Consider the following 25570-nt stretch of genomic DNA (forward strand, 5'->3'; position numbering starts at 1 on the left):
ACCACATCTCACGGCCCTAATCTGTGGATTCATCTGTTTGCTCAGTGGTCGTGGAGATGAGTCGGTCGTCATCCTGCGATCATTGGGACATTTTCTTATCAAAGTACTATTTCCAAAGTCCACAGTGAACTTTCGCACTCTGTTCAAATAGCATTAAACAATAGACAAAGCTGCTGCTTTGGCAGCTTCGGCTGCTGGTGAGAAATGTCCTTTATCCAAGCAAGGACGCTAACAGTCCACGGGGAGACAGCAGATTAGTGTCCGGAAGATTCTCCCTTGTATTCACTACTGAACTCGTTCTTGTCAGGAAGACTTTTCCGCAGGCATTACGCGGCCGACGGGGAGGTGCTGGCATTTTAAACTCCGTGGGCAGCTACAGACATGGGACATGGCAGAGTCAAGAGAGTGATCGGGGTCACGCGAATAAACGCGTGAATTGTTGCAAAAAGGGTCCCGGGAAGGGCCGTTAGCAACCGTGGAGCAGGACACAGCATTCACCGCATAATAAATCCCTGGTTTTACTTTCTGATTCATGATCAATGGGCTTCGTTAAAGTGATGAAACTTAAAGAGCTTAAGTGAACCCTAAATTATTTGTTAAGACTAAAAAAGGGAATAATTAAGCTGTATTAAAAACAGAATATTTATTCAATTAACACTCTTAAGTTTTGCAGACTCAGATGAGATCAATAACTTTGATTTCATAAGGTTAGAATAAGCTTCTCTTTTCTTCAACGCCGCTGAGTTCAGACTTCAACCAGATGCTTTTTACCCCGAGTTGAAACTCTCAGGCTCCTTTCAGGGTGCATACAAATCCGGCGCCCCTCGTCCCACAATTTTGACTTTGTCTTAACTTAGTCTACAGCATAAAGCTTTTTTACGGGGAGAGCTTGCTGGGGTGTACTTCATGACCCCTGCGGAAACACCATCTTGCTCAAGAGTTCAGGGTAGAAAATATTCTAATGAAAGCAAACTGCCCCGATGAACCTTGTTTCACCGTAACAGCAGACATAAAGAAATAAAGTAATAAAAAGTCCGATCTGGAAGGAGATAGAAGAACACGCTTTAGAGAGCACTTTGTCCTTTTAAAGCTGGAAAGATTATTTTGATGCCACAGATGCTCGCTGTCTGTTGGACATTCAGGCGGCTAAGTGCATTCATAAATCGGAATCAATTTACTTAATCTTAATAATAATTATACAATAATTTACCTGCTAATTTATTTATTATGTGTTAGTGCAGTCATTTACAAGTGAAAACCTAGTGCATCTTTCACTTGGGATTACTTCCCCTGGCGGGTAGACACCTGACCGACACCCACCGGTGGATGGAGGGGGATCGGATCCAAAAGACACCCTGCACGTTTCAAACTGTTCGTTGAGTGAGCCGCACCTTCAGATGCTGAGGGTGAATGTATGAAATAAAATATAAGAACATCAATCAACAGTAGAAAATCGACATTTAATCTACAGAGTTAGACAAGCATAGTGAAGATATGGTCATACTTCATTTCTGATCTCAACAGGTTTTTAGGCACAGGGACATACATTTAAAAATATCATATATTATAGCATATATTATTCTATGTAGCATAAAACCTCTTTACCATAACAACGTATGCACTTCATCATTGGCTGTACAAAAATACATTTAAATCTCTCTCTCTCTCTCTGCACATTGTGGGCATGTGTTTGTTTGTGTTTGTGTGTATTTGTGTGTATCCGCGGGAAAAATGTAGGTCTTCCTCATTTTTTCTGTGCGTGTGCGTGTGTGTGTGTGTGTGTGTGTGTGTGTGTGTGTGTGTGTGTGTGTGTGTGCGTGCGTGAGTGCGTGCGCGTGTCTGTGTACGGTCCTCTCCTGGCAGCCCTAGTTCAGCCGAAGTCGATACGAGGCCGGTACTCAAGAACCATGGGATACGTCTGAGGGAGCGACAGAAGAAGGAGAAACTGTTTCAGAGAGAGAGAATCGATCTTTTGTTCTTCACACTGTAAACAGAAACAGTCTTCAGCAAGTAACCACTCTGTCGCTGCTGCCGAGACACTGAGAGGAATCGTTTGATAGATACTGAAACCAGAAGATCCTGTCAGCAGGTCATCATTAATTAAACGGACTTTTAGAAAGTTTTTAAGCTGTTACAGCAACACCGACAACATGTATTTTCAACCACTACTATGACACCAATACAACAACAGATGTGCTGAAACAAAAAAACAAAAACACACACATTCACACACTGAACACTTGACCAAACTCAAACCCTCAACTACTGTTCGACTGAAAAGACAGGGGGACATAAAAGTCATATTTCATCGTGTAATGTCCAGTTCCGTACCATAACCTCATAGAACAAATATACACATTATATATAAATGAATACTGCCTTTTTCCCCCCTCTCGCTTGTCTGCTCAGAGACTTTGAGGCCAAATGATCGTCAAATATATTTAGAAACATAGAGGAGACATGAAAAGAGCTTCATTTATCAAGTATTATATTCATTTTTGGAGGCTGTGAAAGGGTCTGTGCAGGATATATCTCCAGTAGTTAGAATTGCAGCTGTATCAAGCCAGACACATTTTTAACTCCTTATTGTTGAGGCTCAGCTGTCCCCGGTTCTTCTGACAGAAAGAGAAAGACAGACCGGGCGGCTCCTATTTTATCTGACCTCAAACCGCAGGGCTTCCTGGATTCAGAGGTAAGGTAGAATGTAAAAACATTTCCATTTAACTGTCCAGGATCCACCTGGCTCTGCTCTGCTGGGACGGCGGCCAAGAATCTGATGCAGAAGGGCCATAAAAAAACAAAAGTCAACGCCTGGCTGTGGCTCACTCTGCTGAAGCTTGATTACAAAGTTCATTTCCAAAATGCTATAAATCCCACGTTCGGAAAAGCTCTGGTGGCCTGAAATGTCTATGAAATACAGAGCATCGACGGAGTGCGAGGAAGTGTCAAATTAATGACAAACCACATCAGGTCTGAATCTGGAAGAAAGCTCGGTTATGGACCCAAGTTGCTGACCAAAATGTCTTCAGGTTTAGCACTTAATTTTAGGCAACAACAACAAGAAACAGAAACAAAAACCAGTGTATACATTTTGCTGCATCTTTTGAAGAAAAATGGGACCACCCTGTCCACAATCCACACGTCTCTTTCAGCGCACTCACGTCAAAAATGTTCAAATCCTACACGTTGGTGCTTTCAGAGCAAACTGATAGTCTCAGGTTTTTGTTTTAGTTATTTAAAACAGGTCGTGGATGAGATCAATGCAGCTGTGCCGGCTGCTGTCAGTCGATTTACAGAAATTTAGTAGCAGGTTTTAAAACGACATGATTATTTGAGCCACGTGGCAAATACTAATGCTACTGCTGCCCAAGCTTCTGTGTCCACTGACGAGGACATCGATGAGACGGACGCGTCGCTTGCTGCCGATTAATTAGAAAGGGAAAGTAACCTCCCTGTTCCAAACACAGAGGGTTTAGCATGAGGACATAATAAATCCTATAATTCGTGTATGTCTGAGCCGAAACAAAGAAATGCAAGGTCTGTGGAGAAAGCTAGGAATGTCACAAGGGGCAACCCTGTCTCCTAGAAACTAATTTGCAACAGCAGATACATTTTGTTGGAAACATAATATCAACCAGATTAAGGAGACGTTGTTCAGTGTTAAATGTTTAACGTATGTAGCGAGTCAAAAAGCCACATCTGTGCAACAGGTGAAAAGGTTTCGGCAGGATTTGAGGCCCTTTTTTTTCTTCTTTTTTTTCTGTTTTGTCTTTTTCAGTTATTCTGCTGTCAGAAGTAACAAGCTGCATGACTTGCAGAAACAGTGGGATGAGCCCCAACTGAAGTTTACCCAGCCACAAAAAGGGAGGCGGCTGTAAATTCACAATGCTGCGTCGGTGTTGTGTAGATCAGTGAAAGCCCTGAGCGACGCCCGGGGGGGGGGGGGCACACACGGCGGCCTCCGACACTCAGGACTCCGACAAAGCCAAAGCTGTGGTTGTGGTCCAGTGTCTCCTATGCTGCACTTTCCTTTCGACAGTTTGCAGAGACCGCGTTGCACGAACATAGTTGGAGAAACTCATTAAGATATCTACGATCGTATCAATTACAAGCGTGTCCTGTGAAAATTCCAAAATTGACTGAGTAAAACCAACCCCACCAAACGTATGCTCATGTCAGAGCTTGGCCGTCCCCAAGTGCAGTTTGACTTTTTTTTTTTTATAACAAAGTTGTTATCAACTGGAAACAGATTGAAGGGCAGGAGACAGAGGACGGGCAAAGAATAAGGCGGGGAGACGAGAGAGGAGAGGAAGCCACTAACAGAGAGACTGCAGGAGAAAGAGAAAGAGACAACAAATTACAGAAATGTTTACAGTTGAGAGTGACCAACTGCAGTCTGGGGTAAGAAGAGGACGCGGTCAGACCTGTGGTTAAGCTCACAAGTAGTTCCCCCCGCAAAGCGTATAAATCCCCCCCATGTGAAGCATTAAGGGGGCGATTCCCCCCTCAATTAGAAAAAGGAATTTCAGGCCCCGGCTAAATAACAGAAATGTAAACACTGACTTCGTATCTTCTTGCCTTATTTGACTGTAAAACACATTTGCCTTTTCATAAAAAGAGCAGCTGCATAGTAAAGAGTGTGTGTCTCCTATTTCTGGCAGCTTTGGGCTGCTGGTGCAGCAGGACTACAGCTGCTGTCATCCCCTCCGCCTTTCTGCATTTTGCTGCATCACGTCTCAGAAAAGACAGAGCAATCCAATAACCAGCCTGTCACCGTGCCTCCGTCTCTGCATCTCCGACAGTCTTTCACTCGGCATTTCTGTCCCAAATGACTTTAATTATAATGCACATAACACATACTCTCAGCTTTTGGCTAGTTTTAAGGGATTCTGTTCCGGGGTCGAATGACTGAAGTGTAGAATCGTCTAACATGCAGCACAAGCAAAACTCCAAGAGGGGGAAAAAAACTGAAAACTTAATTTGCTGTGAAATGCTATTTGTTCCAGCCAAAAAATTACAATTAACTGGTTTTTTACAGCACATTGCCTAAAGGAATATGTTGTATTATGCTAAATGCCAATATAGTCTACTTTAATGTGTCCCCTCTGGTTTTGTACGTGGCCCTAAAACTCACTGAGAGTCAAAAAATGTAAAGGAGTCGTCTTCTGGGGATCCTGAATATTCACATTTTGGACTTAATGGAAATCTGGACATCTGTCTTTGAAATCTCTTGCCATGAACCACAGTCGAGTGGTTGGTCAAGTGGAAATTTTGGCCAAATAGTGACACTGAAGGAAAGCCCGGGAGGGGGCCACCAGAATCACCAGGAGTCATCCCTTGGGGACCATGAATTTGCAAAACCAGATTTCATGGCAATGTGGACAGCACAGCACTGGAGTTCCCTTTAAGTTCTAAGATCAGTCCGAGTCTCAGATGTTACGGAGACACAGACACACACACACACACACACACACACACACACACACACACACACAGCAGAGTTCACCAACCTGACATAAAGTAGGGCTCGGGTTGGTTGACCAGAGGAGGGCAGCATTAAAACCATCTACCGCGGATGCGATTCTTTTCCTCCACAACCCCTTCACTTTAAGAGCACCGCGCTCGTGCGAGTACAAAGTATCATAACTGTTTGGACTGGTTATCAAGTTCAGTTGGGAAATGCATCGTGGGTTTTTACCAGCCTTGGGGAAAGGTGAGGTGAGCTACTAACTGGTAAGGCGGATATTTCATTATTTTGAGATGCTACAGTGTTACGTGCCGACCGCAATGTGGGTATTCCCCCTGAACAACTGAATGTTGTGTTTGGCGTCGTTGTTGTGCGGCTGTGCCACATCTGTGTTGGCCTATTACTGTTACTGTCAGATTAGTTTTTTTTTTATGTGTGAGAAAACCTTTCAAAGGCAAGCATTTGCCGTAACTTTGTATTACAAGAAGAAATAGCACAAATAGAGCCGCAGTCCTCTGGTCAGGTTCAGGGCTCAAAGTACCATTCTGGGTACGGGCCAGGCTCCGGTATCAGCTTTAAGGCCTTTGCAGAATTCTACTCCATACACACACACACCCAGTCGGTGTGTATGTTACTACTTAGCTAAAGACAATGTCTGTACAGTCAGTATATTGGCTATTTGTGCTCAATAAACCTTGGACTGCAAAAAGCCCTCCGGTGAATAAAGCCATGCAAAGATGAGCTTTGCTTTCACTTTGAACGAAGCACAGAGAGTTCTGGAGACAAATGCTCCACCGCAACCTGCTGTAAGTTAAACAGGGATAAAGGAGCGACTTGCTTAGTTAATGTTGACCAAAGAGCGACCAAAAAACCAAAGCAGATGCAATGGAGCCATAATGCCGGGTCGCGCCGCCAAGTATCTATATTTGGGAGAGAGTAGGATTTAAGGGCAGCATGAGGTAAGTTAAGTCAGAGTGGTGTCGCCCGTCCAGAACTCAGTAGATTTATGGTGGCATAGCCCGATGCCGCCCGCAGGACCTAATGATAGGTCAAAACATCATTCAGCACCAACACCGGGCTTCCACAAGAATGTTCGCCCAACTTTTGGCACATTTTACTGTGTAACTAATAAAGTGGAGGAGTGGCATAATATATACTGTATGGATTGTCATCATACATACACTAGTGTCTGCTGAAGTACCCAGACTGGAGCACTGGACCAAACATGGATGGTTTGGGCGTCCTTTAAGCCCATGTACTGTACAGTAAGACAAGGACTTTGCTCCCGAGAACAAAAACAATCAGTCATTTGTTTCTTTAAAAATTAAAAAAAAAAAGCCTAAACACATTATTTTCAAAAATAAAAAATGTGTTTATGTTTAATCAAAAAAAGACTTTTAGCATGGATGTGAATTACTGCATGTCGGTCTGGAGCAAAGGTGGAAGTAGCGTGATGTTGTTACAGAGCCACGAAAGCCGACAGGAAAGCGTCAGGGCGGAGTGATGGGTTAACAAAGTGTATAACTTTACCAGGAGCCACTGCTGTTCTTTTCCCCTTTTCAAGAATCAACACCGGTTTATATTAACCCTAACTAAGTTGTTTTTTTGAGGCCAAATCTAACCAAACCTCGTCCACAGTGGCAGAAGATAAGACAATGTGGATATTAATATTTTTGTAACGGTGAGATCAGATGAGGAAAAGCTTATATGGGTCATTTTGGAAGTACCAAATACCAAATTTGCCTCAGGGGGTTTAACAATCTGTACAGCATTATGATATCCTCCGTCCTTAGAATCATACATGGAAATACCCCCCCCCCCAAAAAATAAAATAAAGGTTCGGCTTTCTCTGGATGGAGCACTTGTTTGAAGGTGTTTAGGAAAAAGGTTTGGGTTTCACTCTTTAATGTTGTTCCATCACTCAGGCCAAAAGCTTCCCTGCTTCTGCACAAACTGTGCCAACACCTTAAACTGATTTGTGTTGACGAGGTGAATTACGGGAGGGATGGAACGGCTCTGTCACCGCTGCAATTTGTGACTTTGGCTGATCTCAGAAATGCATTTTGTGATTAAAAAAAAAAAAAAATGAATTTATTAATTAAAAAAAAAAAAAAAAATCAATGTAATTATTCATTGTGAGCTAATCTGAGAGGCAGATTTGATCTTTGCCTGAGCAGAATAAACATGGAGGGGCTATCAGATCTGGGCGTCCAGGCTCTGCCTATCCAACTGGGCTGTCAGCGACCATGTGGCATTTAGACTGTGATTATGCTGTTTAGACACCTTATCTGGACAGCAGTCGGGCTCAGGTCAGACGTCTCCGTCTTCTCCGTCACCACCTGCCTCTCCTTATCTGTCGCCACGGTTAAGACTCTGCTCATATGCCAACATATTGATTCTGGGGCCACATATAAGCATGTGGGACATTTATTATGCAGTCCACACTATGTTTTTTATGCTGAATCCAAGTGTGTTAAACAAATCAAATAGATTAGTACAGTATGTTACAGTGCACGGATTGAGAATCATTTTATTATTTACAAGATGCCCACTCCTATACTGTATATTGTGAATAAACATAGGCTCTACTAGTCTGTGATTCGGTGCATTGTGTTTCTATGGTTCATTTTTTACTGATAAATTCTGCCTAACATGTTGGTCATGTTATCGCATCACACTTCTGCTCGGTGGCCGCCTTCTTAGGTAAACCCGTACAATCGAATGCAGTCTGACCCGACTGTTCTCCCGTAAAATCCACTTCATTTTTTGACTCCGTCAGAAAGGTGTTAATTCAGTTGTGTATGTTTCAGCATTGAGGCCGTAGCCAGTGGGGGTGTTACACTGGACGGCATTATATTCCGGGGTGTTTGTAACATTCTGCCCCCTCGTGTACGTAAACAGGACGGACAAAAAAACAGAGACGCCTCTTTAGCTATGACCTCAGTGGTAAACATACGACTGAATTTACACATTTTCACACATTCGACATCATCAGCTTTATAAAGGTGGAATTTTACGGCAGAGCTGTGGCATTAAATCGCAACGGATTGCAGAGATGTACCCGATGAAGTGGCCACTGAGCGTATATGCCGTGCGTGATGAGTCCTGGTGAGTTAACCCGTAGAGGGCGGATATGAAACGCGTTGTTCACGGAATAAATGACAACTTCTAATTAATCTTCTGAATAATAACTTCTTCAAACTAGTGAGTTCTGATCCTGAAAACTACATTTATGTCAAACTAAACCGTGCATTAGCTAATTCATTTTTAAGGAACATAATGTTCCCTTGACTAATGCAGGACGATGACTTTCTGCACATTTTGTCTGCTTCCGGTCACTAAAGCAGGATCGACGCTTTGATGGTGACTGATTTGTCTGGGCGGCTCAAAACAAGACCCTGACAGCATTCGAACTAAACCACCATCTTTCCCTAACCCAACCTTAACCAAGCATTTTAGTAACCTCGGCCCAATCCGAACGTGGGACCACCTTCGATATCACTCTACCGTTCGGCCAGAATTAGGATTCCTGGAATTCCTGGAATTTAAAAAGCGAAAAATGCCAACACAGTAGCAATTGCATTTATTCCAGAACGCATCTGTCAGAGCGAATTAATATTTGCCTCATTTGATTTTGAAGGAGACAGGGTTGCTGGGACAAATGATGCGACGGATGGTATTTTCCCATTCAATTTGAGTCTTATGGGGTTTTTCGTGTTTGTCTGTTTGTGTTGGAATCACCATAGTAGCAAACAGAAAGCAGTTCTGTGCTCTGAATAAGTGATATCCCCAGAGGTAACAGATTAATTTTGCTATGCTCCCATGTGAGTGCAGCGTCCCGACCGGCCTCTGTGTGTCTCGACGTTCGAGCGCTGGACTTGTCAGAGGGATGAGACTGATTAATGACTCGCATCTTCTTTCTCTCCCTCTTCCGTCTCCATTCCTGACTCCCATGCTTCATATCTGTCTCTCTCACCCTCCCTGTCACTCCTCTCTTTGCTTTGTCCTCTGGGTTCCAACAGGATTCAAAAACAATTTCTGGGTCGTTTGTCCTTCTGGCCCACCGGTCGGGACACACATCTTTTCTGACAGACTGTTTTCCGGTTGTTGTTGTTGTGGTTCATCCGAGTGGCGGGCGAGGTGGAGGTGGAGGTGGAGGAAAGACGGGAGGATTTAGTTCATCATGGCACTGGGTCATAAAACATTCAACACCGTGTTTTACCTTGAACAAACCCTTTTAACATATTCAGTTTTAGTTTGCATGCACTCGAATTCTGAGCATCCACCTGGAGTCACTGTGACTTGGCCTTGTGCTTTGGAGACATGGCGTACAAGGCAACAGTATGTGCCATTTTATAAAAAAACCATCAGGTGTTTCTCCTCCTTGCGGCGTGTCGCCGTGGTCCCTTATCTAAACTCACTCGTTAGAGTAAAACGTCATTATAATCCTTGCGATCATCTATTTTGCTCCTTTGCAGGTCAAAGCGCATCTAGACGTCTGGGTTAAAACTGGATCCGATAAGTGATTTGTTACAAGTTTAGGTTACAATGTAACCATTGTTTTAATGTGAAGCAAGTCCTAACTAAACACTGAAATATAGTGCTGCTGTTGTTGCAGCTGTCACATGTGAGACGCCTGCATGTCACCATCGTGGTATTTACCCAGGTCCAAGACCCAGGCTGTAAAAGAAAACGGACTTTCCCCTTGTGTGGCCAACGAAGCTCACCGAAGAGAAAAAAATCAACTCGTTTTTCAGTTCCTAGTGCTTAGCAGGACTGACAACAGCGGGACTGAACAGATCTTCTAACTTTGCTCTGGTGTGTGGTTTGGTTTTTGCCCGTCAGCCTTTTTCTGCTGCATATCATCAATAAAAGTCTATTTCATATTAATCGCTGGCGTACTGCTTGGAGGGATTACTTGCCAGAGCTGTGCACCGTGAATGATTTGTTTTATTGACCTAAGTCCTGTAACACAATGTTTACATAATTTGAGTCCACGACAAAAAGAGCCCGGTCTAGATCTGCTCTACATGAAAAGTGCCCTGAGATCACCTCTGTCGTGATTTGGCGCTGTTGAATTGAATCGAACTGAATTGAATGACTCTCCATATGGGATAAATAAATCTGTGCATGCTACACAGACAACCTGTATCTCATTACTACATAGGAAGGACGTCAATTCAAACGGGATAAATAAGGAGAACTGGCAGGAATATGCTCTTTGTTTTTCTGCTCATGAGCCTCATTTAGGATATACAGTCTTATCCCCTGAAGTAGACACGTGAGCACAGATGGAGCTGAGAAGCCACAGACTTTATAAGTCTCCCATTTCATACCGACTTTCTTTCCCCCTGCTCCTCCTCCTCCCATCATCCTCCTCTCCTCCTCCTGACCCGGTATCCGATGCCTCCCGCGGTGCCAGCTGTCTGCACTTCTCAGTCGCCATCCGCAAGCGGACGGGACCTTTCATTGGCTCGTCGTTCACGCGAAAACACTCGCGCGCACGTGCAGACAAAGAGATAAACATTCAGTCGCCGAGTGCAGGAATGTACGCGCTCGAACCAGATCGTGAACACACACACACACACACACGCAAACACACACACTGGCCCACTGAACCACGGGACCGATGACCCTGAAGCCTGAGGCTGTGCCGGCACGTTTCAGACTAAACCAGGACAACTCCTCCTGCTCTGCGTGTGTGCTCTTGTACTTTTATCTTTGTGAGGAGCAATTAAGCTTTTACACCCTAAAAGCGAAGACATTTTCGAAAAGTGAGGACATTTTGTCAGGTCCTCGTCTCTCTAAAGGGCTGACCGAGGGTTGTGTCTTTGTTTCAGGGTCAGGGTTAGAGTTAGGTTTAGGGGGTTTAGGCTGGGTGTTGGTGTTGGGACGTTGTAAGTCAGAGTTAAGGTTTTCTTTTGTCTTTTTTCGTGTGTGTCTGTGTGTATTGCTGGATTTCCATTTCCCCAAAGCTCACCACCGTACATCAAATTTGTGTCTCTCCATCTCCAGGACTCAGGAAACTTGTCTACTCTTAACTAACTAGTAACTAGTCTTGACATCAGTTATGCATTTCCTCTGTTGACTCTCACTGCTGTGCACCTGCTCTTTTCTAGTCAACATTTCACTTTCATAGGAAATGTCATTCATTCTGTTTTAATCTGCTCCGTTTTTCTCAAATCTGCTCCACTCTCTCAATAAATACAGAATTATTGAAAAAATTCAGTGGTTTTGGTTATTATTCATATTGGTTATGATGCAAATTATTTAGCAACACACCCAATAGGAACCTCATACAGATTTTTTGAAATTCCCCCAAATAGTTAAAAAATGATCTGCAACACTTCAGAGAATGTGGGAGTCAAACCAAAATGCTGTAATTCTGAAAAAAAAAAAAAGCTGCACAGATTTACTTCAGTTTGCATTGTGACCTTATGAGTGTACAGTGTTCGCAGTGGTGTGGAAACTAAACAGAATGCAAACCCCAGGAACTGGAGTCCACGTAGCTGGTCGTAGTGTAGCTAAAAGAACAACACCAAGGATTTAAATAAGTCATTCAAGACGTTCATGTTTAGAAGAGCTATACGTGAAGCTTTGGCACGAGAGCTGCAATATAGTAAAAGAAAATAAAACGTTGGTTCAAGCTGACTTGGCTCTAAAATCCCAGCAGTTTATACAAACAAAGTAACAACGACACAAGGAAACACTGTGAAAAGTCTCCTTCCAACCAGTTTGAAGTCAGAATTCCTCCTTCTACAAAATCTGAATCCTGAAATATTCTTGGATCAGACATTTTCTAACTAACGCTGAATAGAGAAGTCATTCAACCAGTACCAGTTTACATGTATGCATTCACACACAAACACACACACACTTACTAATTCTGAGAACATTCTGTTTATTTACTCTCATTCGTACACTAAACCTAATCATACTAAAACTCCTGCCTGTCTAAGAGCAACCCCTTATCTTTGCTTGAGCCTAATTTTAAACCTTAACCTAAACCAAAGCCTTGAGCGTAAAAGAAAGACTTAACCTTGAGGGGATGAGCTTTTAGTCTCTCACTGGGGAGGTGGGTTCCCACAGTATGAAGGAATGCAGAACACACACACACACACACACACACATAAAACAAAAAATAATTTCCTGTACCAATGCATCTGGAAATTAGCATGCAAGCATGCAAACATGCACACATAAACAGGAAGTAAAGGTGACAGCCTCACATTCTCTCCATGTAGCCTCCACCGAGTCATGTAGATGAACTCCAGAGTGTGATCTCTGCCCATGATCTCTCCGTTGCACAGCACATCCAGCTGGACAGGGAATCAAAAACACACAAGATCAGAAATAAGTTAAATGTAAATATTTCCACACGACAGAAAGAATGAAAGAAGAGAGGAAGCTGGTTATTTTTTTATGGGGTCAAAATGACAACGTGATGCAAAAACCAGTCAATGAATGACGAGAAAGTCCTAATGCATAACGTGAAGGGAGAGGGGAAGTTCACTGTGGTAATGAGTGGGAGGCTGCACTGAAGGTATGAGTGTGTTACACCAGTTTTAGGTCTGCAGCAAATTGGTAAGCCAGAAGTTTCTGCCCTCCGATAAAGCTACTGATGATCATGATAACAAGGAATTGAGTGTTAATGAGCATCTGGCTTCGCGCTGACTGGTTTCAGTTAGGTTAAAGTTAACCTGGTCAGAGTGGGACCTCGACTTCCTTTATGAGACCTCAAGCTATAGCTTCTGCACAGAGGTCTCTGTTTGCGTCTCATACATTATACGAAGTTTGGAGGAGTAGTCTTTGTTGGGTGTTTCAAGTGTTTTATTTGCTCCTCTTCTCAAAGCTGAAACCTGCAAGTTATCTGAAATGGGGGAGTGTTATTGGAGGTTCACAAATGTGCTGGTGGGACTTGCTGTCTATTCAGTCTCATTGCTTTGTATAGTAATAACGTTTTGACCACGTTAAAACAGTCTGTGGCTATTCAAGCCAATGGACTAGCTAGTCATAAAACATTTGACAGTACCGTAGCCGTTCACATAAATGAGCCTCATCTTGCGTCAAACATTTTGCAGTCATCTAGCCAGTTAGCCTTTTATGACAATAAGTACTTGTACTCTGTGTGAGATCACTAAAAAACAAGTTGCTGTTCTGTAATAAAGTTATGGTTTCTATTTAGGCCTTAAACCAGTTAATCTTTTTAGTTTTGATGGACCAGGTATACTTCTTCATAGGAGGTTTACATGTACTATTTCCAATCGAGATCTAGCATTTGAGCTAAGCTTAACTATTCTGACTAATCACTATACCTGAGAATAGGCAAGTAGGAAAAAAAAAAATCTTGTCAGTTTAATTCAAAGCTGTGTTGCTATGCTACGCTTTATATCCTGCAGTTTCTGAGCTGGAGGAGTGAATGTGTTCCTTACCTCGTAGGAGCTGGGCAGCTTCAGTTTAAGACTGAGAAACTTCTTTATTGTTCCCACGGTGACTCTGCTGGAGCAGCGGATGAACCTCTTCATCAAATCCTAATTGGACGAGAGACAAATTCTGTTACACCCTGTGTTAAGGAGAGAGGCGGCTAAAAGAAGAATGCAGATTTTAACCAGGAAAAGTCCTCAAAACAATCAAAGCTTTACAGGGGATCTGATATGGACTCTTTGCCAACCCAGCGGTGGCCCAATGTAATTTTTCCCTCAAAAACCGAACCCTGTAAGGCCCTGTTGTTCAAGGTTTAGTTATCAAGGAAGTACTTCAAACCGCTCCATGACAAAGTTATACTGAAAAGAAATGAGTATTTTTACTAATCAAAACACACGCACCGTGACAGTGCTCTCCCCTGACTGTCCCGTGTTACGTAGGCAGTCCAGACAGATTGCTATCTGAGGATCGCTCCTGTGGTAGTCGTCGTCGCCGCCACCGTCGCCATCATCACCGCCGCCGTCGCCACCACCGTCGCCACCAACATCAGGCAGCCCGAGCCTTTGACACCTCAGGTTATCTGCTGTGGTTTGACACAGACACTCTCACACTCAATGCTACTGAATGGTGCCACTGCTTTGCTTTTCCAGTCTGCATAAGAGTAAGGTATCGAACAAAACTCCAGCCTAAATTAAAAAATGTCCATGAAAATCTTTATCAACTTATCAAACTGCACATTAAGATATTAAAATGTCAGAATAATTCAGATTAAAAGATGATCAATGATCAATTATTGCCCCCTATGAACAACAGTACAAACCCTGTTTGTACCAGAAGACATTCATTTGGGGTGTATGATGGAAATTCCCTGAAATTGGCTCTGCCCCACATTCACATGAACAAGCTCAAAATCAGATGATTAATCACATGCCGAAGAATAAATACTTTATCAAAAACCCCCCTTAATATCTAGATATCACTTCTGCCTCCTCTTAAAATGACAGGAAAAGGACAGAAACCGTGAATCAGAAGCAAAAAAAGACATCGTGAACTCCTCTGTTTCCACAAGAGCTGTGTTACCAGGGGACCTCCCTGCTCCCCCAAAACGGTGCTCAATTTACACAGAATGCTACACATTACACAGCAGGCGGTTCATAAGAAAGGTGCTACATATTTCAAACTGCAGATCGTATTGCTCAGCCATATTCCGAGTCTGACTGACAAACAGCTTACCTTGGCCGTTTTCTTTGGGCTGGTTCTTTCTCCAGAATTCCAGTTCTTGCTGTTCCTCTTCTAGTTCACGTGAACCACAGAGAAAAGGACGACAGCGATAAGAAACAGCACAGAGACACAGAAAAGCACTCAGACTGAATCGATTTGTATTAAGAAGGGAGGGTGATTTTGATAGTGCCTTAGATATTGTAGTTAAAATTGGTTTTAATGTTTTAATGTTGTGGCTTATCATTGTAAGCTCTTTGGGGGTGCAACGGAAGAATTTGGGAAAGTTTATGCTAAATTGATAAATACGAGTTGCTTTACATGGAGTCGTAAAGAAAGAGACCTAATCTCGTTAAATAGGCTAAAGTTAAAATTCAGTCCGGGCAGTAGTCTGCCTTGACATAACTGATTTACAGGCTCGGGATGGTGCTGTCTAATATGAGCCACCAGCACTAACTTTACGATGGCTACAAATATAAAATACTGTCTAGGTACCCAGGAGCATATGGCCGAAGTCTTGTCCCCAACAACCGAGTTTAGAACTATAGGGGAATCTACAAAAGCATATTTTTGTTGTCTCAATGTTGGTTCTATACCAACAACCCCTTAGACGAGACCTGCACTGCTGCTGTTCTGGAATTGAAACTTCTGACCTGCTTTATGCTTCATACACGAACAATCAAAAGAAAAAGGTTTCAATCATTCCCAAGGGGGTAAAGAAAGCCAAAGGCTGGCTTGATTTTTAATGCAAAGAAACACAGTTGTGACACGCGTCTGCTAAAGAAAAACAAAAAACAGTCTACTCCCCTAAAACCAGAAACAGAATTCATATGAGGCTGATTTTTACACCACTTGGCTGAGCGGTACACACGCCACAAAAATATATGATGTTTGTTCCATCTCTCGGCTGCCAGAGCGCTTTGTCAGCGGAGGTGAAGTTATGGAGTCATAAAATTATAGTACCATCACAGCTTTAGTTAGACGTGTTGGCTCGGCTCCTCGTTGGCCCCACGGCAGAGAGAAGGTTGTACATCTTCATCTTGTTTTAAACTCTTAAGCGTCCACTTCTCTAGAAGTAATGTGACACTGACAAATGAATGCTTCACTGGTGTCAGTTGGGACTCCCTTCCATCAAGAAGACGTGTTAAACCGCAGAGCAGCACCCCAGGAGCTGGTTGGGGATTAGGGCGGATCCTTTTCGGCCGTGCGGGTTTGAACCCGGGTCTATGATGCGAAGGCCATCAGATCTGAGTCATTGCTAGCTTAGATACTCAGTGGTGATAGAAAATATGAATGTAACTCTTCATGGAAGTGGCAGTAAAACTGACAGTAAAACTCCTGGGCCCGAATGTGTGTCACAGTATGTACGTTTATTGTATTGGGGCCCTGTGCAGGTCCTGCCTTTTGTGTCTGGATAATTTGCATGTGTGTGTGTTGACTCAGTCAAAGTCGCTAGGTTGCTAGGTCGTTGCTAACAGGTTGTAGCTGGGTTCATTTTAAGGTTTTTGTTGAGGCATTATTATTTGGTGACTGTTTGTTCTGGATGGTTATCAAGGTCTTGCTAAGTGATTGCTGAGGCATTCTTGGTGATGTTGCTGCCAAATGGACATAAGGTGTTTCTGTTGATGTTCGGGGTGTTGCCAAATGGTTGCTACCATGTTCTTGGTGACTGCTAACCACCGAGCAACACCCTAGCAGTACAGTGTTCGTCAATGTTTTTATAAACATTATATAACAGCTAACAGCAAAAACCATAGCTCACTTCTCCTCAATAAGCCACTTTTATCAGTTTATCATATGTGTACAGTATTTGGCATATATATATGTGTGTGTGTGTGTGTGTGTACTCACATACCAAACAGCCACAACATTAAAACCAGAATCTGGTTTTAATATTGTGGCTGTAATAAATTCTTTGCATGTCTTGTTATAAATGTTGTGATTGGAGTGCTGTTATTAATTAAATTATTTTCCCACCTCCCGTGTATAGTCACATAATTTATCACGGATTGCAAACTGAGGAGGCAGATTGATGAAACCATCTGGCAAACTCACTTTCTCTGAGTCCGGGCACCAGCTTGAAAATGATCTCTTCCAGGGTGTTGTCCAACCTGAGAGTGAGGAGAGAGGAGAGCGTGAGAAGGAGGTGAAAAGAGAGAGAAAGGTGATAAAGAGGTTTAGAGGAAGTTGCACAGGGGGAAGAAAAAGAATGAAAGTAGGCCATGGGAGTATGTGTGTGTGTGTGTGTGTATATGTGTGTGTGGGGGGGGTTGCCGTAGCAGAGATAGAGGAGAGAGGGTTCAGGGAAGGAGTAAAAGGAGTAAAAGATGTACATGATATGACAAAGAGTAGAATAAGAGAGTAGATAAAAAACAAAAAGGAGGAAAACAGGGCAAAGGATGTGTAGTTGAAGGTAGTGAGGGTTGAAACAAAATGGGGCAAAAGAAAAAGCAAATGACAAATATAAAAAGAAGGAAGAATAGGATGTGGTAAAGACGATGAGAAAAGCAGATAAGGAGGCAGAAATATGTCAAGAAGAGAGGGATGAGATGATCAAATAACAGAACAACGAGAGCAATAACAGGTGGATTAAGTTCGAAACTAATACAGTGGAGGTTAACGGAAGTGAATTTGAAAGATGTTTTTCATTTTTTAAAACTTAGCGACAGACTTTCTTTGATGTGGAAGAGAAAGAGACAGAGCCTGAAACAAGAAAGACGAGGAAGGCGAGCGAGAAAACTGCCAACGACCAGGGAGGGCTGAAGAGGCTCAGTCAAATGAGAGCGAAGACGAAGCGAGAAGAAGAAGAAGAAGAAGAAGAAGAAGAAGAAGTACATCCTACCTGAGCATCTCCAGCGGGTTGGTCTCATGGACCTGAATGCCACATTTAGGACAGTCATTACTCTCCTCAAAGTGCTGCACAATACAGCTCTTACAGACTGCAGAAGAAACAACATCGACAGTTTCTATTGAGGTTAAGTTAGTATCTCCAGCAGCAACTGTTTGTCAAGGCAGTTGAGAACTCGCCTGCAGATCAGCTTGTTCTCTCACAGGCTCATTAACTCACATGGTGTTAGGTTAACTGGCTACAGCGGGTCCCAAGCTAATTACCTCCCTTGCGCGAGGGTTAGCTGGTTAGCTTATTCTCCAGACTGCTCACTTCATTGCTCGTAAATTAGTTGGCAAACTAAGGTACATGCATGGAATGTCAGCGGTAGGGGAAAAACAAACAGCAGCTCCCGTTCAACCAACGTGGGAGAGTTTGTACTTCAGAGATGTCTACCTCCACTTTTAGCCTTAAAGTGACACTGTATAAAAGGCCTAGATTAACTCTCTTTTTTCAATTAGCTCCATTTGAAGCAGTTTGTTAACATGTGAATGTTTTTCCCACTCAGCCGCTCACAGTAACGTTCTGAACAATGTGACATGAATGCAACATTAGCTTTAGACCCGAAGCAATACATCAATTTATCAATTAGTCAAACAAAACAAAACGTAATTGGCAGCTATTTCGATAATTGATTGATTGTCTCAGTCATTTTTTACGAGCTAAAACTATGAAAAAATGAAAGAATATTTGCAGATTTCAGCCTCTCAAAAGAGACGATTTGCTGCTTTTCTTTGTCATCTACGATTGTAAACTGAATGTTTTGGAGGTTGGGGTTCTTTTGGACATTTGGTCAAACAAGACAGGACATCTGAAGACCTAACCTTCAGCTCAGTGAACTCTTTTCACAATGTATTGATGTTATATATGATCAGAGACTAAACTATTAATCTAAAAAATAGGTAAATCAACAGCGACAATAATCATTACTCGCAGCCCTAATTAGCCCTCTACCTTACTAGCTAAGAATGGACAGTGGTGTGTCCATAAAGTGCACTGTGGGACGTTCTGGAGTCTCCTAGCGAATCAGATGACAACAAACCATCATGATGGAACGAGTGTGGCGCAATGTTAACCTCAGGTGACAAAGAAATCCGCCCGTGCGTTTGCGTGTGCGTGTCTGTTGTTTCACTCACAGGTGTGCAGGCACTCGGTGACCGTGGTCGGTTTGATCAGGTAACCTCGACACAGGTAGCAGGTGATGAAATGGTTGAAGTCTCTGACCAAGTGCTTCCTTCCCGTGGCAGCCATGTTTGGAGTTTATTTTTAGCGACGCTGCGGCGGGGTACTGACGCGGGGTCAGAGTTACAGGTCGCAGCTGCAGTGAAACGCCACCTTCTAGCGTTACAAGGGTCAGACGTCCATTCACAACAACGAGGAACGGAAGGGTCTGCGGCTGCAGGCCGGTAGCGCCTGCTAGACTTCAGTCACGATTTTAGCTTAAAGTTGAACTGGGTGTTAAGAGTTGCAAAGGTCAGCAACACTGGCTAATGTTAGTCCAGGCCTGTGCGTTCAAGTCTTCACTATCCACAATTACTGAAAGAGATAATTGATCCTACTGTGTAAAATCCTGCTCCATCCTTGACTCAAATTCTATTTTGTATTATATTTTTGTATTTTATTCACGAACATCTCCCGCTCAGACCTTATTCCATGTTCACTGAACCATGTCAGTCCCATTGAAATAAAAATAAAAAAAAGACCCCGGGCTTGTCCAGTCTTCGCAGTCCCGCTTCAATCAAACACCTTCGTTAAATTCCAAGAGTTACCGGAGTGTGAGATGTCTCGCTTCCCTCCCCGTCTCAGCCAAAGTGCCATGTTTAATCCATGAAGGGTCAAAGGTCAGCCGACGACTTCTGCTCAGCCGGCCCCCATCCCAGAGTGTTCATGCATCATTATACGGCTGCTGCTGGTGATGTCTTCATTCTTCTGGTGGCACACGGTGACACGGTCACTGACTGATGGCTTTTTAACTCAGTGAAATCACCTGCAGAGAATAAAACACAGAATTCAGGGCTGAACTGGACTGTGCTCTGTGCAGGGTACAGATAAAAAATATATATATATCGTGAGATTTCACCATCAAAGAATTCTTTTTTTCACCGAATACCTCTATCAATACTGTGTTGGTGGAACAACTCGTTGCTCTCACTTTCTGAGAGAAAAAATGATTCATCAACAATCGAGGCAGCGAAACACCCGAGCCGAAAGGCTCCGAGTGAGGATCTCGGGCCGTGGACGGGCTGGACAGTTAGTTTAAAGGTCAGCGATAAAGACTGGATGAAACCCCGACACGCATTAATGTCACCTTACTGACTTCCCGAGCCCCGAGGATCAGATTTTCTCTCTCAAATGATGGATTTAATAACCCCTCGCTGCCGTTTGAAACTGTGACTCGTACGGTCACCTCTGGCAGCTTTACCTTTTTATTTATCGAGCAAACGTTGATCAATTAATCCACATCCAGTGCAGCAGTGAGCAGTGTGGTCCACCGATCCACTCCGCCGGTAAGATCTTTGCTCAAGAGCAATGTGGAAGCTCTTCTCGAAGAGTGGGAGAGAAATTTCCTCAGAGCCTTCAACCTTCCAGGAAATGAGCCAAAATCTCTATGGCAACATTTGTTTTTTTTGTTTTACCAGCAACAGCAACTATTTTCCTCAACTGTTAAAACCCAGAAACTCATTACAAATATAACCACGTGCTATGACTCTGGCTTATTCTACTTTCAGTGCGATAATTGATAGATTTTCCAGAAAACGGCTGCAATTCAAGATGAACCGAGTGTTTTTCTTTCCTTATTTGGAGGTTTGAGGAGCAAACACTCCTCAACGCAGCTGCCACGTGTTTCACTTGCTTTATGGCTGCGGCGGTTCTACATCTTAATTGCTTTTATCTTCATGGTTTGATCTCGCCCACCTGATTTTTTTGCGAAGCAAGTCCTCCAAACCAAGACAGATGACAGAGCACGCACGCACACACACACACACACACACACACACCATCAAAAACAACCATAATGCATTTTTTTTTTCTTTCTTTGTTTAATCTGGAGCCCCTATCGAAAACGATCGGAAAACTTGACAGTTTTCTGATCTGTCGCGTAATTCGGCAAAAGTTTGATCACCTTTTTAGAAAAGTAAAACCGCTTGAAGGCTGGGGAAAGATCACGATTTGAAAAGAAAACCACAAACAGTATCGATTGCTGGCGGGAGGTCTGATGCAGTCTGTGGTCTCCGGTGTCAAAGCTGGACGCTTCACCACCCCGATCTCCTCCTAAATTGGTCTTGTTGCGCCTCCTTCAACCCTCCTCGGAGAGACGACGGTCTTTGTTTGCGCGACCACGAGAAGTCGTATATCAGTCAGACACAAAAGAGAGATTCGGGTCGTAAACCCGCAGATGCAGTAATTTACGGCCGTATTGCTTGTGTATCTGCATTATCTTGTCCCCGTTCTGCATCTTTGTTTTGTTTTTTTTCCCGTTTCGCTCTGAAGCCTCTTTCACATTCAGTAATTACTACGATGGTGATTAACGAGCAGCGACGTGAACGCTCCTCCAACAGGACTGAAGCAGTTCTGACCTACATGCGTCCGTCTCTGGATTACCACTGCTATGAATAGCTGAAACTCTCCCGACTTGCCCCCTTTCCTTCCCGACGTCCATGGAGCTGAATATGAAGCTTCACAGCAGTGGTGGCAAACCCACTCAGAAGTTTCGTGTTGACTGTGCTTGTTGTTTTTTTTGGTTTTTTAATCCATTTATTTTAATGGGCCGGAGTCAGCTCCGCCGTTACAGTAAATGAAGAGCGCGAGCAGGTAAATGTTTGTGGGTGTGAGATCAGGCACTGCTCTCGGGTCTGATTCATCCCCTGGGTAAACACGCAGTGGTCCCTCCATTACTGGACATCGGGCCACCATCAAATACTAATCATCATCATACTGATTAGCACAATAACGGTCACTGAGCGAACCGTTTCTCTGGCCGAGGGGGGTTGTATTTATTTGCCTCGTCCCAACATTTCACGCCAGGTGGACACTTCTCACCGAGACCTTTGCCGTAAATTCACCCGACGCGCATTCGCGGTCGGGGTCAAAACGGGTCCCTCGCCGGCCTTTTGGCGGGTCGGCCTGGAACATCCTCACACAGGGGCCTAGTTCGCAGCGACATGCCGCGCCAGGAGTGAACGACGCGACGCGTCCCATGAAAATTTACCGTGCGGAACAGACACACTGCGAGTTGCTGTGGGGACACCAGAGGTCCGTGGCGTGGCTTCACACGAACGCAGTTTCCTCGGTCAAAAGGAGAAATGTTGACTCTCTGAAAGCTGCCATGTGAAGTCCGGGGAGCTATGTCCGTTTTGCACACAAGTGCGTGACTGCCACCGGGTCTGTGCGCGTTGCTAACGTTCTGACTGTGTCACGAGATGCGATTGTGTGTCTTTACGAGACGCGCGCCAGGCCTCTGCTCCCGTGAGCCCCGCTCCTCATCCCGGGTCACCGAGCCGAGTCTGTGACGCTACTAGACGCTAAGTCGTGACACTGACTTACTTTGCCACATTTTTGAGATGTGGAGTGTTTTCTCTTTTCAGCTCATTTCTAAACTTCTGCCGGTCGTGGATCAGCTCCCAGCCCTGGCGCAGTGCAGCGGGGCTAGTTTTTTTTGTGGTATTTCACAGTGTACCTGTCCTCGTGTCCACCTGCTCTGCTCCCAGCGGGGACGGCCCTGCGCGAGGACCCGCCGTTTCAAGTTTGCTGCTCTCGTGTGAACTTACGTCACGTACACCGCATGTCGCCACGCCGTGCGCGCGCGTCAGGTGTTGCGGACCGCACGCAGAGCCGAATTCGGTCAGCTCCACTCCGCCGCAGAGACAAACTACGGACGGAGGGGAACCGTGCGCTCCGCTCCCGCCTCCTGCCTCATTCAGCGCCGGTCGCGTTTTGCTAGAAAAATCCCAAGTGCGCAGCTCCGAAATCCCCCTCACCGTTCGTCACTGAGACGCTCCAACGCGCGGGCGGGCGGTCGCGCGCACACGCACGCACGCACGCGGGCGCGTTATTTATTCACACGGCGGATCTGCTTATCTCATCGTTAAGGCGCGTCACGGTCTACGTCACCTGTGTCAAAACAACATCAATGGACGACACGCATATCACGGTGACACGCGCCGATATATAATACGTGTTCGAGCGCTCGTGCGCACGTGCGCGCGAGAAAATACGCGTGTCGCCGGTCTCCACGCGCACACGCAGAAGCACGCAGCACGCGTCGATAGTAAAAGTTGCGGAGCTTCACGTCACGGCCTTTTAACGACACGGACGGAAAGCGCAACGCACGCGGGGTTATTTGCCGTTGGCGTGAACATACCGTAAAATCCCGCACGTGAGTGTGCGCGGCGACGCACTTTGCGTTTCAGGAGAGAGAGCGAGCGAGCGAGAGAGGGGGAGGGGGAGGTGGTAGGGAGAGAGAGAGGAGGTCCAGCCAGCAGCGTCAAAGTTTGGCCGTAACGTAACGCAGCCGACGTCGGCTGATGAATCCGCCATCCGCGCAGAAATAATCAGAAATAATAACACATTCCTCACCTCCGTCCTCACTTCCCCGCTGTCCCCGGGGGTTACGGATGCCGCGGCTGGGCAGCGACGTCCACCATGACACCTCCAGGTCCCGCCGTTCGGTCTGCTCCGCGTAGCCTGCTAGATGAGGAGAGAACACGGAACTAGTCGGCTCGGATCTGCACCAGTCCGCCCAGCAGCTAGGCAGGCGGGCAGGCGGGCAGGCAGGCAGGCAGCTGAGAGCAGCGGTGGGCGGGGAGCCACTAGGCAGGCAGGCAGGGCTCGGAAACTGAAAGCAGTTGTGTAACGGAGTGACTATTGGCCTACAACACACACACGTACACACACACAAACAGCGCCGTGTCTGCCGTGTGTAGTGATGACACAGCAGACGTCCACACATGACATCTACCGCAGGTCTGTCCGTCCTGCACCGGGGTTTCCTCCATATTTTCCCGTTGGAAGCTTTTCCTGGTCCGGTTCCAGGGTCTAAGGACAGAGGGGTGTCGTGATGCTGCACAGTTTTTAAAGCCCACTGGGGCACATTTCTGGACTTGTGATAACGGGCTGTATAAATAAAACTTGACCGATGTTGGTGCAGAGTTTGGTTCGGCTTCACCCCCCGAGCGAAACTTTAATATAAAACACAGCCAGACAGCAAGTAAATACGTTATAGGCTCAACGCTGCTGCAGACGTTCCCACAAATGTGTTGCACGTAGCGGGTTACTCTGCTTTCAATTTCTGCCCAGTTCACCCCAGACCAGATCCGTGGGGTTTAGGTCTGGGGACCGTGCTGGTCTTCCATCATGTGAAGTAACACCGTCCATTTTTTGTGTTGTTGTTGTTTTTTTTTCTTCCTAATGTTTTGGGTCGTTATCTTGCTGTGGGTTGAACCCCTGACCAACCAGTCCGTCTCCCTCTGTTACTTATCTCTCACCCTTCTGATGTTGGCAGCAGGGTCCAGTCCCACTTCCTGCGGCACGGCGTTGTCCTAACGATGCGTCAGAGGCTGTAGTAACACAGCGTGTCCCGACGCTGCCTTTGCACAGACAGAGCGTTTGGAAATAACCAACAAAAGTTGGGGAACCTGCAGGAACTGTTTGCATCAGCTATCACGGCTTTTTCTGTGAAATGTACACGATTTTTTAGTTTTTGGTGACGTAAACCTTTTTATTTTTTCTTGGGCAGTTTACCGCTCCCCTTTGTACCATTTGATATTGTTCACTGGACTTGAACTGCGTAAATTTCAATAAAAACTGTAAAAAATGAGGATGTTCTAAAACTTTTGACCCGAAGAGTATATCTCTGTATAATTTCTGACACTAACACCAACTTTATGACGAATCAACAACGGATTTCTACTCATTTTTATATAATAAAAAAAAGTCACAAATTATTCCTATTTTGAGAACGTAGCCTCATGAGATTCTAAGTCTGAATTTATGAGAAAGTCATTATTGCTCATTAGTGCCAGGCGGCACCTTACCTTCTGGACAGTACTGTGATTAGCATTTAGCACATTTGGTGAGTCATGTGTGCCACATGTCCGATGAAGAAGTAATGGCCAAAAACACCGTATGCACCAGCCGTAGGCTACCCAGTAAATCTTTTATGGGAACACTGGTTCAGTGCGCTGGTTCCTTTTCTTGATTTTGTTTTGTGCCTCCTTGGCAGCTCATTATTCAGTCACGCGTGGCTCTGAGAAAGCTACCCTACCACACGGCCGTGAGGTAAAAACGATATTAAGATACTAAATTATATTAATGAGAAGGTTTTCTAATGGCATACAGACTCATGTCAAATCATATTTTCCCACCGTTGTTAACTAAGATACCTGTCACCCAACCAAGTAAATCTGTCACCATCCTGATTGACCAGGACTGAGACAGATTTCGTGCATGTTCGTTTCGTCATCTCATCTAGTTGTGGTGGTTGTTTCGTCATATATTACAGATTTTGTTTTCCAGGTTGCTGAATGATTTTTTTTTAAATATTTTTTGTGATGGGAAAATGTTTATTTCTCATT

At 44.6% G+C, this 25570-nt stretch overlaps 1 protein-coding gene across 7 annotated transcripts; it reads right to left on the reverse strand.

The window, feature by feature from the left end:
• Window positions 1–1441: 1441 nt before the first annotated feature.
• pcgf5b (polycomb group ring finger 5b) lies at window positions 1442–23989 on the reverse strand. Of its 7 annotated transcripts, none has more exons than XM_040139695.1 (9): window positions 23574–23989; window positions 19133–19983; window positions 17952–18048; window positions 17165–17220; window positions 15125–15184; window positions 14293–14474; window positions 13900–13998; window positions 12697–12786; window positions 1442–1918 (listed from the first exon to the last, which is right to left on the reverse strand). In XM_040139695.1, the coding sequence occupies exons 2-9, from the start codon at window positions 19245–19247 to the stop codon at window positions 1871–1873; spliced, it is 747 nt and encodes a 248-aa protein (XP_039995629.1). In that variant the 5' UTR covers window positions 19248–19983; window positions 23574–23989; the 3' UTR covers window positions 1442–1870. The 7 variants fall into 7 exon arrangements, with proteins under 7 accessions (XP_039995629.1, XP_039995632.1, XP_039995631.1 ...); XM_040139698.1 differs by lacking the exon at window positions 23574–23989 and adding an exon at window positions 23359–23407; XM_040139697.1 differs by lacking the exon at window positions 23574–23989 and adding an exon at window positions 22976–23021.
• Between the last annotated feature and the right edge of the window lie 1581 nt (window positions 23990–25570).

This window comes from Xiphias gladius, chromosome 11 (assembly GCF_016859285.1).
Source record: "Xiphias gladius isolate SHS-SW01 ecotype Sanya breed wild chromosome 11, ASM1685928v1, whole genome shotgun sequence".
NCBI classification, from domain to species: Eukaryota; Metazoa; Chordata; class Actinopteri; order Istiophoriformes; family Xiphiidae; genus Xiphias; species Xiphias gladius.

Coding starts and splice junctions, on each gene's coding strand:
- pcgf5b (XM_040139695.1), bottom strand. CDS start 19,247: ATGGCTGCCACGGGAAGGAAGCACTTGGTCAGAGACTTCAACCATTTC. Junction 18,049..19,132: donor CACCGAGTGCCTGCACACCT/GTGAGTGAAACA, acceptor TTTCTTCTGCAG/TCTGTAAGAGCTGTATTGTG. Junction 15,185..17,164: donor GGTGCCCGGACTCAGAGAAA/GTGAGTTTGCCA, acceptor CACGTGAACTAG/AAGAGGAACAGCAAGAACTG.